Genomic DNA, 16,977 nt, shown 5'->3' on the forward strand with positions numbered 1-16,977 from the left:
TACAGACCTCTGTCCATAGTTCTTCAGGCACTCTGCCTACCAGATCTAATCATTTGACTCTATTTGTTACCTATGTGATATAATAATAAGAGATTTTATTTAAGTCATACCTGAATTGCCTAGTGGTTTTCCCCACAATAGTAATTTTAAAAATGACTGTTTCATGTAATCTATATGAATTCCTAGAATGGAGATGATACCTTGATGTAAATGAGGCTTGTAATGAACTTTAGAATTGACAGAAACAGATTCAGATATCTAACTATCCTGTCTTATTTTCTTAAATAGCTATTGTGAGTATTAAATGAAATAGTTTACTATTGATTCTCTATTCTTTTTTTCTCCTACTTTTCTGTGTGGTTCAGCTCTCTGCTATATAAGAGCAGAATTAGCCATTACCTGCAATAGATTACCTATACTTAATAGTGACCATCCCTTAGTGTTCTTTCCAAGCAGTAATGCTAATTCTTAACCACTGGACCACCAGGAAAGTCCTTGGTATTGTTAACTTTTTACTTTCATTTAATTATATAAAACATGTCATTCAGAAAATAATTACCATGACTGTTAGTCATCAGGGTTTTCTAGATGAATCTGCCTTCTTAAAATAACTGTATATTATTATTAGATTTTCTTTGTGGTTTAAGTTTAGTTGACATTGAATTTAACTTTCAGTCAGTTGGCTTGGTTTGGTTTGATTTGGTTTGATTTTAACCAGAAAAGCAGATTGTAAAATGGGGGGAAATTTTTAAATCAACCACAATTTCAGGGTATGGTTGAATCTGGAAAGGCAAGGCTGGAGAATTTATTCATAACAAATGCAGAACTATTTTGAAATCCTGATTCACCTTTTTTTCATACAGTTGTCCATATGCATGCTGTACCACATATAAGCTTTGGTATGGAATGACATCCAAATCAATATTCTGAGCTACTGTTTCGCTGTATTTGATATAATAAAATGCCGTAACTTATTTTCTTAAGACTAATTAGAAGTTAAGTTGTACTTTAGGTAAGTGAAATTTATTAGATATTCTAGTGGGTGAAAGTCTAGTTAGCAGTTGCAAATATAGGACTAAAATTTTTTCAAAACATTTATCAAAGACTACCAATAAAAGTTTAAATCATAACTGCTATATGTCCAAACAAAATTATCAGTCAACAAGATAAAATGCACCCCTGAGTGCATAGCAACACTATTTCCAGTAGCCAAGATGTGGCAACAACCTTAATGTTCATCAACAGATGAATGGATGAAAAAGATGTGGTGTATATGTACAGTGGAATACTACTCAGCCATAAAAAGAATGAATGTCATTTGCAGCTACATGGATGGACCTAGAGATTATCATACTATGCGAAGTAAGTCAGAAAGAGGATAACAAATACCATATGATACCACTTATATGTGAAATCTAAAATATGACACACATGAACTTATCTATGAAACAGAAATGGGCTCACAGACATAGAGAACAGACTTGCGGTTGCTGACAGGGCAAGGGGTTGAATTGGGAGTTTGAGACTAGCAGATGCAGACGACTGTATAAAGGTATAGTCACTCAGTCGTGTCCAACTCTTGGTGACCCCATGGACTGCAGCCCACCAGTAGCTCCTCCGTCCATGGGATTTTCCAGGCAAGAATACAGGAGTGGGTTGCCATTTCCTTCTCCAGGGGATCTTCCCGACCCAGGGATTAAACTCTGGTCTTCTGCATTGCAGGCAGACTCTTTACCGTCTGAGCCACGAGGGAATCCCAAATGTATGTAGAATGGATAAACAACAAGGTCCTATTGTATAGCACAGGGAACTGTTAATATATTCAATATTGTATCATAAACCATAATGGAAAGAAAAATAATAATAAATCACAACTTCTATAAGACTACTTTGCAGTGTTTTTAAGAGATGGTAGTTTGTGGGGATATATGTGTATTCTACAGCAAAATCGAATTTCTGGTTAAATTTTTTAGTGTAATGTGAAGGTCTAGATAACAGGTAATCAGGCAAAAACAGGGCCATAGCTAAGTTATTTAACTTCTCTGGTTCTTAGCTTGTTCATTTATTAAGAAAAGTCTTGTTGATTAGATAAACTTCTGTGGTCATTTACGGTTAGAATTCTGTGATCCAGTTGAGGGTGACGTAACGTGGATAAGTGGAATTCTTCAGGCAGTGAGTCATTAATTCAGTTATAATATGAACATATTTGTTGACCACCTTTTATGTGCTGTTATACTAAGCATTGCGAGTGTAGTCTTATGCAGGGACAGCTCACTGCCCATATGGAGCTTACATTTCAAGTGGGGATGGTAGACCAAAACTAAGTGGTCAGAATAATTTCAAAAGTTAGTAAGTACCTGTGATAGGTGATAACAATAAGAAGGTGTCCATTGTTAGATTGAATCTGAAAAGGAGATTCTAAGGATGTCATCCATGAGCCAGGAATCTAAAGGATATGGGGGTTAATAGAGGAAATGGTAACTGCAGAGTATCTATAGCATGAATGATATTGTTATATTCCAGAAGCTGCAATAGCTGGAGCACTGTGGGTCAGTGGCACTAAATGAGATAGAGGCAGAGGCCTGATGATGTAGAATATTTAAGTTCATAAGTGGATTTATTTAGTTTATTGTAAGTATAATAGAAAGCCACTTCCTGGGGTCCAGCCCCGGTGGATCCAGGGTAATTCGAAGGGGGGACAGAGTAGGCGTCTTAGGAAAGAATTATTTAATTAGAAATATAAACAGAGATTAGGAAAGAATAGTGTAGTAGGTAAATTAGTGGAGAAAAGAGGCTGATATTTCTTGGTTTACACGGAAAGCTAATAAAGTCTCAAGACAAGAAACTTGCACCGTCTACGTTAGGCCACAGGCTCCCGCTTGAATAGCGGAGGGTGCCCTGCCTTGGGCTCCCTCTCGCCTGGGTCTTAGAAGCCTGGGCAAATAAGTAGACACACAGAGCCTCAGCATTCCAAGGGATCAGCCTGAAAAAGAGAGGGAGGGAGAGGGAGAAAGAGAGAGTTGACACGGGGGAGGCCAAGCTTGTGCAAAAACCCCCTAACTTTATTTTTAAAAGGTGTTTATATACCCTAAGTTTTACATAATGGAAGATACAGAGTCATGCAGGGGCAGCAGTCCTGACCCTTTCTGTATATCTTTTTGTATGCAAAGGGTCTCAGGTGATTTACATTATCTTCTGGTCAAGAGGCCTGTTAACACTTTATGGCTCTCTTCCTTAATGAATGTTAATCTCATTTCCCCTGAAGTGTTTTTCTTTAATCTGCATCACCCTCAAAGCACTAAAGTTACATCCCTATAGAACAATGGTGCAGTGGGTTATAACAAAGAAGGTACTTACCTCAAAGATCTATGTTGCTACTTGCTTTTTTCTATGTACCAACTATATCAACAAATAAAAGATATGAAAATTTGGCAGCAAGTATTGGCTCAACAAATCAGTCTTATTCTAATGATTTTGACTCCTCTGAAGCCCCTACATTCCTAGGATGTTTTAAGCTTCCTGTGCCTCTGGCGGTCCGGAGGCCACAAACAATCACATGCACAGCTGTAAGAGTCCTGTAGGCAGGCTAGAAAGCCATCAGAGGGGTTTTTGGATTGAAACACTTTTATTATGCCCAGGAGACTTATTATCTAAAAGCTCTAAATTAACTTTTTCCAGAAAAAGGTGGTGGGGGGACATCCCCCTGTTAATGTCAGAAAAGTAGGCGAAAAGCACAATGCAGTAAGGCAGGCAGACTCTGATTTGGGGGCAGATGCACGAGAAAATTCAGCGAGGCTCCCTTAAGGCCCGACTCGCCTTTGCCTGTCAACTTGCCTTTGCCTGTCTGACCCCTTAACCTCGTGACCTTTGCCATGAGCGGTACTCCTCGTGCTGGCTCCTGGCAGCCACTGAAAGATTTTAAACAGGGAAGTGATGTGATCGCATTTGTATTTTAAGGAAAATGCTTTTTTTCAGCATTTTTGGAATAGGCAGAAGATCAATTAGATAACTGTTGCAGTGGTCTCAATGGGAAATGATAATAAAAATACAAAAGATGAAAATAAATTATAGAAATAAAAAGCCCATGTCAGTTTTAAAAATTATGGATAGGAAGGGGACAAAAGCAGGAAGAACAAGAGTGAGAGCAAGCTATATAAAAAGGATGGTAAGAGATAACTATACACTATAGAAGGCAAAGTAAAGAGAGTGTTCAAGAGAGCTATGGTTAATAATATCAAATATTGCAGAGGAGGAGAAAAAGGACTGTGCAAAGACCATCAGCTTTAAGTGAAGATTTGGGTCATCAGTGACTTTGTAGTGTTTCTTTTCAGTGGTATTAAGGAGAAAAGCCAGAGTTTAAGGTGATAAGATTGAAATCAATAATGAGGAAATTGAGACGATATCTAAAGAGGTTTCTGAAAACTTAAAAAGTACTTATTTGATAATTCAGAGAGCAAACAGCACCCATTCCTTTCTACCATTGTGGCTATTTGGCTCTCAACTGTGGCTTAAGGCTTGCTTGTTTTCACTTGTAAATTTCAATTGTTTTGAGTTTGCCATATCAAAATGGATGGTTTCAAATATACACTAATAAAGCTGATGACGTTAGATACTGTATAAGGTTGAGTTATTCTTCAACACTAATCTATAGATTTTAGTGTATAATAGAATAGTATTTCTATATTTGATAAGGTTTTCTTTTACCTCGTTTTCCTCAGAACTAGATTTTTTTTCATAAATAATAGAAAATGCACTTATTGGGTTAGCCAGAGAGTTTGTTTGTCAGCCAAACAAACTTTTTGGCTGACCCAGTAGTTCATAGTCTTGTCATTCCTTTATCCCTAGCCAAATGTGAAAAAATAAGAAATTCTAGAATCATAAAATAGAAACTTCGATTGTTTTATTGCATGGGAAGTTTTTTCATATTATTAAGCATTGAATCAGAGAGTATAAATGGAAAGCTGAAGCTGTTTCTGTGGTTTTACTAAAACAAGCTAAACTTCATGTGTTTTTCCTATCAGTAAGTGTTAAAAATGATTGAATTAAGATGTACGTACATATTCCTGTTCAGGATGATTTTGGTATAGAATAAGAGATAAGATGTAACAGCTTTGCTTGCCTTTTCGTTGGTGTTGCCCCAGTTTATTTTGAAATAATCAATATATATGTCTCAGCTTTCAAAGCTTATTATTTTTTCTTTATGCCTAGTTCTATCTCTATAATCCCCATATCTATTGGTCTTTTTTTTTTTTTTAGCATAAACAACTATACAGAGAAAAGAACACGAGGAAGGAGACAAAGATAAAATTAAGCTATTCAAATTAGTTTCAAAATGTTTTAAAATATATGTATAGGAATGAATTCAATAAGGAAAGTACAGAATCACTGTGAAGAAAATCATAATGTTTCATTAAATAATGTCAAATATGATCTTATAAATGAAGAGTTATATCATGTTCCTGGCAGGAAAGATGATTAAAATGTCACTTCTTCCCAGCATAATGTATAATTTTCTTAAAAATACCCGTTCAAATTCCAGTGCATTTGAGAGAGTTCTGAAAGGTGAGGTGAGAAAATGAACTAAGCATAATGATTTTAAAACTTACATAGACTGAGTAAAGTAAGTCCAACAGAGAAGACAAATACATAACATTGGGTATACGTGGAATATTTTTTTTAAGGGTACAAATGAACAATCTGCAAAACAGAATTAGTTACAGATGCAGAAAACAGACATGTAACCAGAAAGTTGAGGGAGATAGACTGAAAGATTGGGATTGCCATATACACACTGCTGTATATAAGACAGATAACTAATAATGGCCTACTGTATAGCACAGGAAACTACTTAGTACTCTTTAATGGCCTATATGAGAAAATAATCTAAAAAAAAGTGGAGCTATATATATATATATATATATATATGGCTCACTTTGCTGTACACCTGAATTAACACAACACTGTGAATAAATTATGCTCTGATAAAAATTAAAAATTAAAGTTTATGCAGAATTTCATGAATATGTTGTAAAGACAGTATAGCATAGTGCTTAAGAGCATAAACCTTGAAGTCAGACTGCCTGGGTTCATATCTGGGGTCTACTACTAATTGAGTGCCTTGAAAAGTTGTTTATAACTGCCCTACATATAAAAAATACTTCATAAATTGCTTGCTATGACCTTTATAGAAATTAGAAATTTTTAAAGAAAAGGATTAGATAAGGGAAATTTGTTCAACTAAATATTCAAATTAGTTGAATAGAGTTACACATTATTTCAGTTCAGTCGCTCGTTGGTGTCTGACTCTTTGCAACCCCATGAATCACAGCACTCCAGGCCTCCCTGTCCATCACCAACTCCTGGAGTTCACTCAGACTCAAGTCCATCGAGTCCGTGATGCCATCCAGCCATCTCATCCTCTGTCATCTCCTTCTCCTCCTGCACCCAATCCCTCCCAGCATCAGAGTCTTTTACAGTGAGTCAACTTTTCACATGAGGTGGCCAAAGTACTGGAGTTTCAGCTTTAGCATCATTCTTCCAAAGAAATCCCAGGGCTGATCTCCTTCAGAATGGACTGGTTGGATCTCCTTGCAGTCCAAGGGACTCTCAAGAGTCTTCTCCAACACCATAGTTCAAAAGCATCAATTCTTCAGTGCTCAGCTTTCTTTATGATCCAACTCTCACATCCATACATGACCACAGGAAAAATCATAGCCTTGACTAGATGGACCTTTGTTGGAGAGTAATGTCTCTGCTTTTGAATATGCTATCTAGGTTGGTCATAACTTTTCTTCCAAGGAGTAAGCGTCTTTTAATTTCATGGCTGCAGTCACCTTCTGCAGTGATTTTAGAGCCCCCCCAAAATAAAGTCTGACACGGTTTCCACTGTTTCCCCATCTATTTCCCATGAAGTGATGGGACCAGATGCCATGATCTTCGTTTTCTGAATGTTGAGCTTTAAGCCAACTTTTTCACTCTCCTCTTTCACTTTCATCAAGAGGCTCTTTAGTTCCTCTTCACTTTCTGCTATAAGGGTGGTGTCATCTGCATATCTGAGGTTATTGATATTTCTCCCAGCAGTCTTGATTCCAGCCTGTGTTTCTTCCAGTCCAGCATTTCTCATGATATACTCTGCATATAAGTTAAATAAGCAGGGTGACAGTAAACAGCCTTGAGGTACTCCTTTTCCTAATTGAAACCAGTCTGTTGTTCCATCCAGTTCTGACTATTGCTTCCTAACCTGCATACAGGTTTCTCATGAGGCAGGTCAGGTGCTCTGGTATTCGCATCTCTTTCAGAATTTTCCACAGTTTATTGTGGTCCACATAGTCAAAGGCTTTGGCATAGTCAATAAAACAGAAATAGATGTTTTTCCAGAACTCTCTTGCTTTTTCCATGATCCAGCGGATGTTGGCAATCTGATCTCTGGTTCCTCTGCCTTTTCTAAAACCAGCTTCAACATCTGAAAATTCATGGTTCATGTATTGCTGAAGCCTGGCTTGGAGAATTTTAAGCATTACTTTACTAGCGTGTGAGATGAGTGCAATTGTGCAGTAGTTTGAGCATTCTTTGGCATTGCCTTTCTTTGGGATTGGAATGAAAACTGCCCTTTTCCAGTCCTGTGGCCACTGCTGAGTTTTCCAGATTTGCTGGCATATTGAGTGCAGCACTTTCACAGCATCATCTTTCAGGCTTTGAAATAGCTCAACTGGAATTCCAACACCTCCACTAGCTTTGTTCATAGTGATGCTTTCTAAGGCCCGCTTGACTTCACATTCCAAGATGTCTGGCTCTAGGTGAGTGATCACATCATCATGATTATCTTGGTCTTGAAGATCTTCAGTACAGTTCTTCTGTGTATTCCTGCCACCTCTTCTCAATATCTTCTGCTTCTCTTAGGTCCATACCATTTCTGTTCTTTATCGAGCCCATCTTTGCATGAAATGGTCCCTTGGTATCTCTAGTTTTCTTGAAGAGATCTCTAGTCTTTCCCAATCTGTTGTTTTCCTCTATTTCTTTGCATTGACTGCTGAAGAAGGCTTTCTTATCTCTTCTTGCTATTCTTTGGAACTCTGCATTCAGATGCTTATATCTTTGCTTTTCTCCTTTGCTTTTCGCCTCTCTTCTTTTCACAGCTATTTGTAAGGCCTCCCCAGACAGCCATTTTGCTTATTTGCATTTCTTTTCCATGGAGATGGTCTTGATCCCTGTCTCCTATGCAATGTCACAAGCCTCCATCCATAGTTCATCAGGCACTCTGAGATCTAGTCCCTTAAATCTATTTCTCACTTCTACTGTATAATCATAAGTGATTTGATTTAGGTCATACCTGAATGGGCTAGTGGTTTTCCCTACTTTCTTCAATTTAAGTCTGAATTTGGCAATAAGGTGTTCATGATCTGAGCCACAGTCAGCTCCCAGTCTTATTGTTGTTGACTGTATAGAGCTTCTCCATCTTTGGCTGCATAGAATATAATCAGTCTGATTTTGGTGTTGACCATCTGGTGATGTCCATGTGTAGAGTCTTCTCTTTTGTTGTTGGAAGAGGGTGTTTGCTGTGACCAGTGCGTTTTCTTGGCAAAACTCTATTAGTCTTTGCCCTGTTTCATTCCGCATTCCAAGGCTAAATTTGCCTGTTACTCCAGGCAAATTTGCCTGTTTCTTGACTTCCTACTTTTGCATTCCAGTCCCCTACAATGAAAAAGACATCTTTTTCAGGTGTTAGTTCTTAAAGTTCTTATAGGTCTTCATAGAACCGTTCAACTTCAGCTTCTTCAGCGTTACTGGTTGGGACATAGACTTGGATTACTGTGATATTGAATGGTTTGCCTTGGAGACGAACAGAGATCATTCTGTCGTTTTTGAGACTGCATCCAAGTACTGCATTTTGGACTCTCTTGTTGACCATGATGGCTACTCCATTTCTTCTAAGGGATTTCTGCCTGCAGTAGTAGATATAATGGTCATCTGAGTTAAATTCACCCATTCCAGTCTATTTTAGTTCACTGATTGCTAGAATGTCGACGTTCACTCTTGCCATCTCCTGTTTGACTACTTCCAATTTGCCTTGATTCATAGACCTGACATTCCAGCTTCCTATGCAATATTGCTCTTTACAGCATCAGATCTTGCTTCTATCACCAGTCACATCCACAGCTGGGTATTGTTTTTGCTTTGGCTCCATCCCTTCATTCTTTCTGGAGTTACTTCTCCACTGACCTCCAGTAGCATATTGGGCACCTACTGACCTGGGGAGGTCCTCTTTCAGTATCCTATCATTTTGCCTTTTCATACTGTTCATGGGGTTCTCGAGGCAAGAATACTGAAGTGGTTTGCCATTCCCTTCTCCAGTGGACCACATTCTGTCAGACCTCTCCACCATGACCCACCCGTCTTGAGTGGCCCCACGGGCATGGCTTGATTTTATTGAGTTAGACAAGGCTGTGGTCCTAGTGTGATTAGATTGACTAGTTTTCTATGATTATGGTTTCAGTGTGTCTGCCCTCTGATGCCCTCTTGCAACACCTACCATCTTACTTGGGTTTCTCTTATTTGGACGTGGGGTATCCATTCATGGCTGCTCCAGCAAAGCGCAGCTGCTGCTCCTTACCTTGGACAAGGGGTATCTCCTCACTGCAGCCCCTCCTGACCTTGAACGTGGAATAGCTCCTCTAGGCCCTCCTGCGCCCGCACAGCCACCACTCCTTGGACGTGGGGTTGCTCCTCCCAGCCGCCGCCTCAGGCGTGGGGTAGCTCCTCTCGGCTGCACCTGCACTGTCGCAGCTGGCACTCTCGGCCCCTGCCCCTGACCTCGGACGCGGGGTAGGTCCTCCCGGCCGCCGCCTCTGACCTCAGACATGGGGTATAACGTTGCTGTAATCGAAACAGCATGGCTTTATAACACTGAAACTGAAGAATCCAGAAATATTAATAGATCAAAGTATATAGTGAAAGTAAAGTTGCTCAGTCGTGTCCGACTCTTTGCAACCCCGTGTACTGTAGCCTGCCAGGCTCCTCTGCCCATGGGATTCTCCAGGCAAGAATACTGAAGTGGGTTGCCATTTCCTTCTCCAGGGGATCTTACCAACCCAGGGATCGAACCCGGGTCTCCTGCATTGCAGGCAGATGATTTATCCTATATAGGAGCGTCTGCTGCTAAGTCGCTTCAGTCGTGTCCGACTCTGTACGACCCCAGAGATGGCAGCCCACCAACATGTTAAAAGTTGACATTTCAGATAAACCAAGCAAAGCTGGTTTTCTTTAACGATGATGGGGGCATCATTGAGTACTCATCTGGTGGGAGCAAACAGACCCAAACCTGATATTAATACTGTCAGCAGAATAAATTTCAAATAGATAAGAGATGTAAAAGCAAGCAACAGAGACAGAGAAGAAAATATACTTCTTAATCTCTGGGAGAAAGAAGCTCTTTGAAAGCAATGCAAGAAACCCAAAAGACTTTTTTTTTAATCTATATGAAACGATAGATATTAGCTAAACTTACTGTGGTGATCATTTCACAATGTAAGTAAATTGAATCATTGTGTGGTGCAACTTAAACCCGTATGGTATTGTATGTCAGTTATCTCTCAAAAAAATAAATAAAAATCCTGGAAAGCAAAGAAAGAAATCTGAAAGTCATAACACAAATCTCTATAGATATGACTCTGTAAAAGTTAACTATTTCTGACAAAATATACCATGAGGAGTCTAAAACCTAAAGAACAAGCTGTGAGAAAATATTTGCATCATTTAAGACAAAGTTAATGGTACTAATATATAAGAATCCAAGAAAGGTGTGTAACAATGGAAAAGTTAACAGAAAATAAACAGAAGAATCTCCAAAAATTTTTTTTAATAAACAAGAAAATGCACTCCACTAATTATGCAGGAGCAAAATAAGAAATACCACTTTGAGTGATTGGATTGGCAAAAATTAAAGGAACTTATAACATCCAGTGTTGGCAGGGATAAAAGGAATCAAACATTGTCATCATGGCAGTTGGAGGTGTGGATTGCAGTAAGTAACCTTATTGATTTGTCAGTACCAAGATTTTAACCTTTGACTCATTATTCCCTCTCGACATTTATTCTGCCAAAATAGAAGTGTTAGTTACATAAATATGTGTGTATTTATGATACTTGTTATTGAATTTTTTATAAATGTGACAAGAATTTGGGGAAAATTTGAGTGAATGTTAATAGAGAAGGTTGAATAAACTGTGAAACACAAACTATGTAATAACTTGTAATTATTTAAGGCAGTTATTCATATATGTCATATCACTTGAAAGATACTCAAAATCTGTTGTTAATGTTTTTTTACTAAAAAAAGCAAAATATATGTAAACTTTGAAATGATATAGAAGGAAAATTTTGGCATTGCCCAGTTCAGAAGTATGATATTACAAGAGATTAGGTATTAGAAGAAACTGGAGGTTATTCTCTGTTTCTTTACTTTGTGTATCTCTTTCTTATTTGACTTATGACAGATACATATTATTGAAAAGATAAAAAGGACACAGAATAGAACTTAACCTTAGTCTTTAAGTAATGGTTGCAGGGTTTTTTTTAATAATTGTGTGCATTTTTGATATGTGGCTATTATAAAACTATCTACTTATGCTAATGTGTTTTGTTTGACTTTAGCAATGTCCGACCGTCAGGAGAGTGCTCTTATAGAGCTAATGGTTTGTACAATTCGTCAAGCTGCTGAGGCACATCCTCCAGTGGGAAGGGGTACCGGCAAGAGAGTAAGTTACTAGTGAAAAATCTAAAAAAAAAAGAAAAAAAAGTGAACAACTTTGAAATATTTGAATATTTACTGACATATGTATTCCTAAACACATGAAAATTTTGTAAATGATACAAGTTGTGGTAGTTCATCTTATATCCTGTCTACTCAGTTTCCAAAAATAGATTCTTTTCGTCCATGCTGCATACACTTGTGCCTGCTTCTAGTTCAGTATCCTAAGAATTTTCACATTCATATTTGTTTAAAGTACAGAAAGGCTCTGAAGGCAAACTATCTAGTTTTGCAAACTCTTGCATTTAGCATCTATGTAATCTTTGGACAGTTGACCATTTTCTTTCTTAGATTGCTCACCCCTAGTATGAGGCTAATAATGCAGGTATTATTGCTGATAGCTCACAGTGAACGATGTCGGATTCGTAATCTCTGAGGAAGATTTAGCTTCAGGACCAGGGACCAGGCTTGATCACTCAAGAGCTTTTGTGCAGCAGAGTTTCATTAAAGTGAAAAAGGACAGAGAAAGCTTCTGACTTGGATATCAGAAGGAGGATGGAGAGTGCCTCCCCTTGAGAGTCTTATCAAGGCCTTATATACTTTTACCAGACCCACTCCCAAAACTTACATCTTAAATTAACAGGATTAGAACTAACAATAGAAAGGTCTTACAAGATCCACTCCTACAGCATACATCTTAAGATAACAACATTAGTCAGAAGGTTCTTATTAAGGAAAAACATGTCCTCGAGCAAGATACATTCTTATATTGACTAAGACAAAGCAGTGTAGAAAGTTTGTCCTTTTCTCCTCCTTGAGAGCCCCGGACCCCTTCTTCCTCAAGGGCTCTGGGCCCCTTCCTCCTTGAGGACCCCAGACTCCTTATCAACCTACCTAAGGATTAGATCTTTCATTATTATTCCAGATGAATTGAGATGATCACAGATGGAAAGACTAACTCTGATAGTGTGAAGAAGTAGGCAATTTCCCTTCCTCTTCTCTACCCCCACCCCCGCAAAAAAAGGAATGAAACTGGAAAAAATATCAAAACCCATATCAGGGCTCTGGAAATTCACCACAGATTTAAAAAAAAAACAAAATTGAGAAGTATTTCTCGGCATATCTTAGAGATATTGTAGGTTGAGTTCCAGACCACTACAATAAAGCAAATATTGCAGTAAAGCTAAGAACATGATTTTTTTCTTTTCTCAATGCATACAAAAGTTGTATTTACACTATACAGTAGTCTATTAAGTGTACAATGCCTTATGCCTAGAAAAACAATGTACATACTGTAATTTAAAACTTTATTGCTTAAAGAAAAACACAATCATCTGAGCTTTCAGAAAGTAAGAGTCTTTTTGCTGATGGCAATTTCTTAAAGTTAGGCAATGATGAAGTTTACCTCATTGATGGACTTTTCCTTTTGAAAACTGGTTCTCAGTAACATCTAATACTGTCTGATAGCATTTGACCCACAGTAAAAGTCTTTCAGAACTGGAGTCAGTCCTCTCAAACCCTGCCACTGCTTTATCAACTAAATATGTGTCATATTCTAAATCCTTTATTGTCATTTCAACAATCATCACAGCATTTTCACCATGAGTAGATTACATCTCTAGGAACCACTTCCTTTGCTCACCCAAAAGAAGCAACTCCTTATCTGTTAAAAGTGTTTGTCATGAGGTTTATACATATTCAGACTCCACTTTGAATTCTTTCTCTTGTTATTTCCTGCACATCTGTAGTTCCTTCCTCCACAGAACCCCTTGTACTTCTCAAAGTCATTCATAAGAGTTGAAATCAACTTCTTCAAAAATCCTGTTAATGTTGATATTTTTACCTCTTTTCCTTGAATCATGAATATTTTTAGTGCCATCTAGAATGCTGAATCCTTTTTAGAAAATTTCCAATGGACTTTGCTCAGATTCATCAGAGGAATCACTGTCTATAGCAGCTATAGCCTTACAGAATTTTTCTTAACTAGTAAAACTTCGAAGTCAAAATTACTCCTTGATCCATGGGGCTACAAAATGAATATTGTGTTAAGCGACATGAAAATAACATTATTCTCTTTGTACATCTCCATCAGAACTCTTGGGTGACCAGATGCATTGTCAGTGAGCAGTCATATTTTGAAAGGGACCTTTTTTTTGAGCCATAGATCTCAACAGTGGGCTTAAAATATTTGCCAAACCACCAGCTCCGGGAGTTGGTGATGGACAGGGAAGACTGGCAGGCTGCAGTCCATAGAGTCACAGAGAGTCAGACATGGCTGAGCAATAGAACTGAACTGAAACCACGTTGTAAACAGATGTGCCATCTCCCAGACTTTGTTGCCACATTGATAGAGCATAGGCAGGGTAGATTTAGCATAATTCAAGGGGCCCTTGATCCACGGGGCTGCAAAATGAATATTGTGACAGGCAGCTCATAGCTCAGTTGGTAAAGAATCTGCCTGCAGTACATAAGACCCAGGTTCATTTCCTGGGTTGGGAAGGTCCCCTGGAGAAGGAAATGGCAACCCACTCCAGTATTATTGCCTGGAGAATCCCATGGACAGTGGAGCCTGACAACCTACAATCCATGGGGTCACAAGAGTCAGACATGACTTAGCGACTAAACCACCACCACCACCAAGGGTCCCTAGAACTCTCAGAAAGGCAAGTGAACATTGGCTTCATCTTAAAGTCACCACCTGTATAACTATGAAAATCCTAGGTGGCGTCTTCTTTTAATATAATGCTATTTCATCTACATTGCAAATCTTTTGTATAGCATCAGTTCAGTTCAGTTGCTCAGTCGTGTCTGACTCTTTGCAACCCCATGAATCTCAGCACGCCAGGCCTCCCTGTCCATCACCAACTCCCGGAGTTCACTCAGACTCACGTCCATCGAGTCAGTGATGCCATCCAGCTATCTCATCCTCTGTTGTCCCCTTCTCCTCCTGCCCCCAGTCCCTCCCAGCATGAGAGTCTTTTCAAGTGACTCAACTCTTCGCATGAGGTGGCCAAAGTACTGGAGTTTCAGCTTTAGCATCATTCCTTCCAAAGAAATCCCAGGGCTGATCTTCAGAATGGACTGGTTGGATCTCCTTGCAGTCCAAGGGACTCTCAAGAGTCTTCTCCCACACCATAGTTCAAAAGCATCAATTCTTCAGTGCTCAGCCTTCTTCACAGTCCAACTCTCACATCCATACATGACCACATGAAAAACCATAGCCTTGACTAGATGGACCTTAGTTTGCAAAGTAATGTCTCTGCTTTTGAATATGCTATCTAAGTTGGTCATAACTTTTCTTCCAAGGAGTAAGCGTCTTTTAATTTCATGGCTGCAGTCACCATCTGCAGTGATTTTAGAGCCCCCCAAAATAAAGTCTGACACTGTTTCCCCTGTTTCCCCGTCTGTTTCCCATGAAGTGATGGGATCAGATGCCATGATCTTTGTTTTCTAAATGTTGAGCTTTAAGCCAACTTTTTCATTCTCCTCTTTCACTTTCATCAAGAGGCTTTTTAGCTCCTCTTCACTTTCTGCCATAAGGGTGGTGTCATCTGCATATCTGAGGTTATTGATATTTCTCCTGGCAATCTTGATTCCAGCTTGTGTTTCTTCCAGTCCAGCGTTTCTCATGATGTACTCTGCATATAAGTTAAATAAGCAGGGTGACAATATACAGCCTTGACATACTCCTTTTCCTATTTGGAACCAGTCTGTTGTTCCATGTCCAGTTCTAACTGTTGCTTCCTGACCTGCATACAGATTTCTCAAGAGGCAGGTCAGGTGGTCTGGTATTCCCATCTCTTTCAGAATTTTCCACAGTTTATTGTGATCCACACAGTCAAAGGCTTTGGCAAAGTCAATAAAGCAGAAATAGATGTTTTTCTGGAACTCTCTTGCTTTTTCCATGATCCAGCGGATGTTGGCAATTTGATCTCTGGTTCCTCTGCCGTTTCTAAAACCAGCTTGAACATCAGGGAGTTCACGGTTCATGTACTGCTGAAGTCTGGCTTGGAGAATTTTGAGCATTACTTTACTAGCGTGTGAGATGAGTGCAATTGTGCAGTAGTTTGAGCATTCTTTGGCATTGCCTTTCTTTGGGATTGGAATGAAAACTGCCCTTTTCCAGTCCTGTGGCCACTGCTGAGTTTTCCAAACTTGCTGGCATATGGAGTGCAGCACTTTCACAGCATCATCTTTCAGGATTTGTAACAGCTTAACTGGAATTCCATCACCTCCACTAGCTTTGTTCATAGTGATGCTTTCTAAGGCCCACTTGACTTCACATTCCAAGATGTCTGGCTCTAGGTGAGTGATCACATCATCATGATTATCTGGGTCGTGAAGATCTTTTTTGTACAGTTCTTCCATGTATTCTTGCCACCTCTTCTTAATATCTTCTGCTTCTCTTAGGTCCATACCATTTCTGTCCTTTATCAAGCCCATCTTTGCATGAAATGTTCCCTTGGTGTCTCTAGTTTTCTTGAAGAGATCTCTAGTCTTTCCCAATCTGTTGTTTTCCTCTATTTCTTTGCATTGACTGCTGAAGAAGGCTTTCTTATCTCTTCTTGCTATTCTTTGGAACTCTGCATTCAGATGCTTATATCTTTGCTTTTCTCCTTTGCTTTTCGCCTCTCTTGTTTTCACAGCTATTTGTAAGGCTTCCCCAGACAGCCATTTTGCTTTTTTGCATTTCTTTTCCATGGGGATGGTCTTGATCCCTGTCTCCTGTACAGTGTCACGAACCTCATTCCATAGTCCATCAGGCACTCTATCTGTCAGATCTAGGCCCTTAAATCTATTTCTCACTTCCACTGTATAATCATAAGGTATTTGATTCAGGTCATACCTAAATGGTCTAGTGGTTTTCCCTACTTTCTTCAATTTAAGTCTGGATTTGGCAATAAGGAGTTCATGATCTGAGCCACGGTCAGCTCCCGGTCTTGTTGTTGTTGACTGTATAGAGCTTCTCCATCTTTGGCGGCAAAGAATATAATCAATCTGATTTTGGTGTTGACCATCTGGTGATGTCCATGTGTAGAGTCTTCTCTTGTGTTATTGGAAGAGGGTGTTTGCTATGACCAGTGCATTTTCTTGGCAAAACTCTATTAGTCTTTGCCCTGTTTCATTCTGCATTCCAAGGCCAAATTTGCCTGTTACTCCAGGTGTTTCTTGACTTCCTACTTTTGCATTCCAGTCCCCTATAATGAAAAGGACATGTTTTTTGGATGTTA

At 39.0% G+C, this 16,977-nt stretch overlaps 1 protein-coding gene across 1 annotated transcript in view; it reads left to right on the forward strand.

Moving 5' to 3' along the window:
- Nucleotides 1-16,977, forward strand: part of STAG1 (stromal antigen 1) — a 465,665-nt gene that overhangs the window by 381,119 nt on the left and 67,569 nt on the right. The window contains exon 16 of the mRNA XM_052642913.1: nucleotides 11,650-11,753. Coding sequence (XP_052498873.1) covers nucleotides 11,650-11,753 — 104 coding nt within the window. The remainder of the gene's footprint in view (nucleotides 1-11,649; nucleotides 11,754-16,977) is intronic.

The sequence above is a fragment of the Budorcas taxicolor genome, chromosome 1, assembly GCF_023091745.1.
Source record: "Budorcas taxicolor isolate Tak-1 chromosome 1, Takin1.1, whole genome shotgun sequence".
Taxonomy (NCBI): Eukaryota; Metazoa; Chordata; class Mammalia; order Artiodactyla; family Bovidae; genus Budorcas; species Budorcas taxicolor.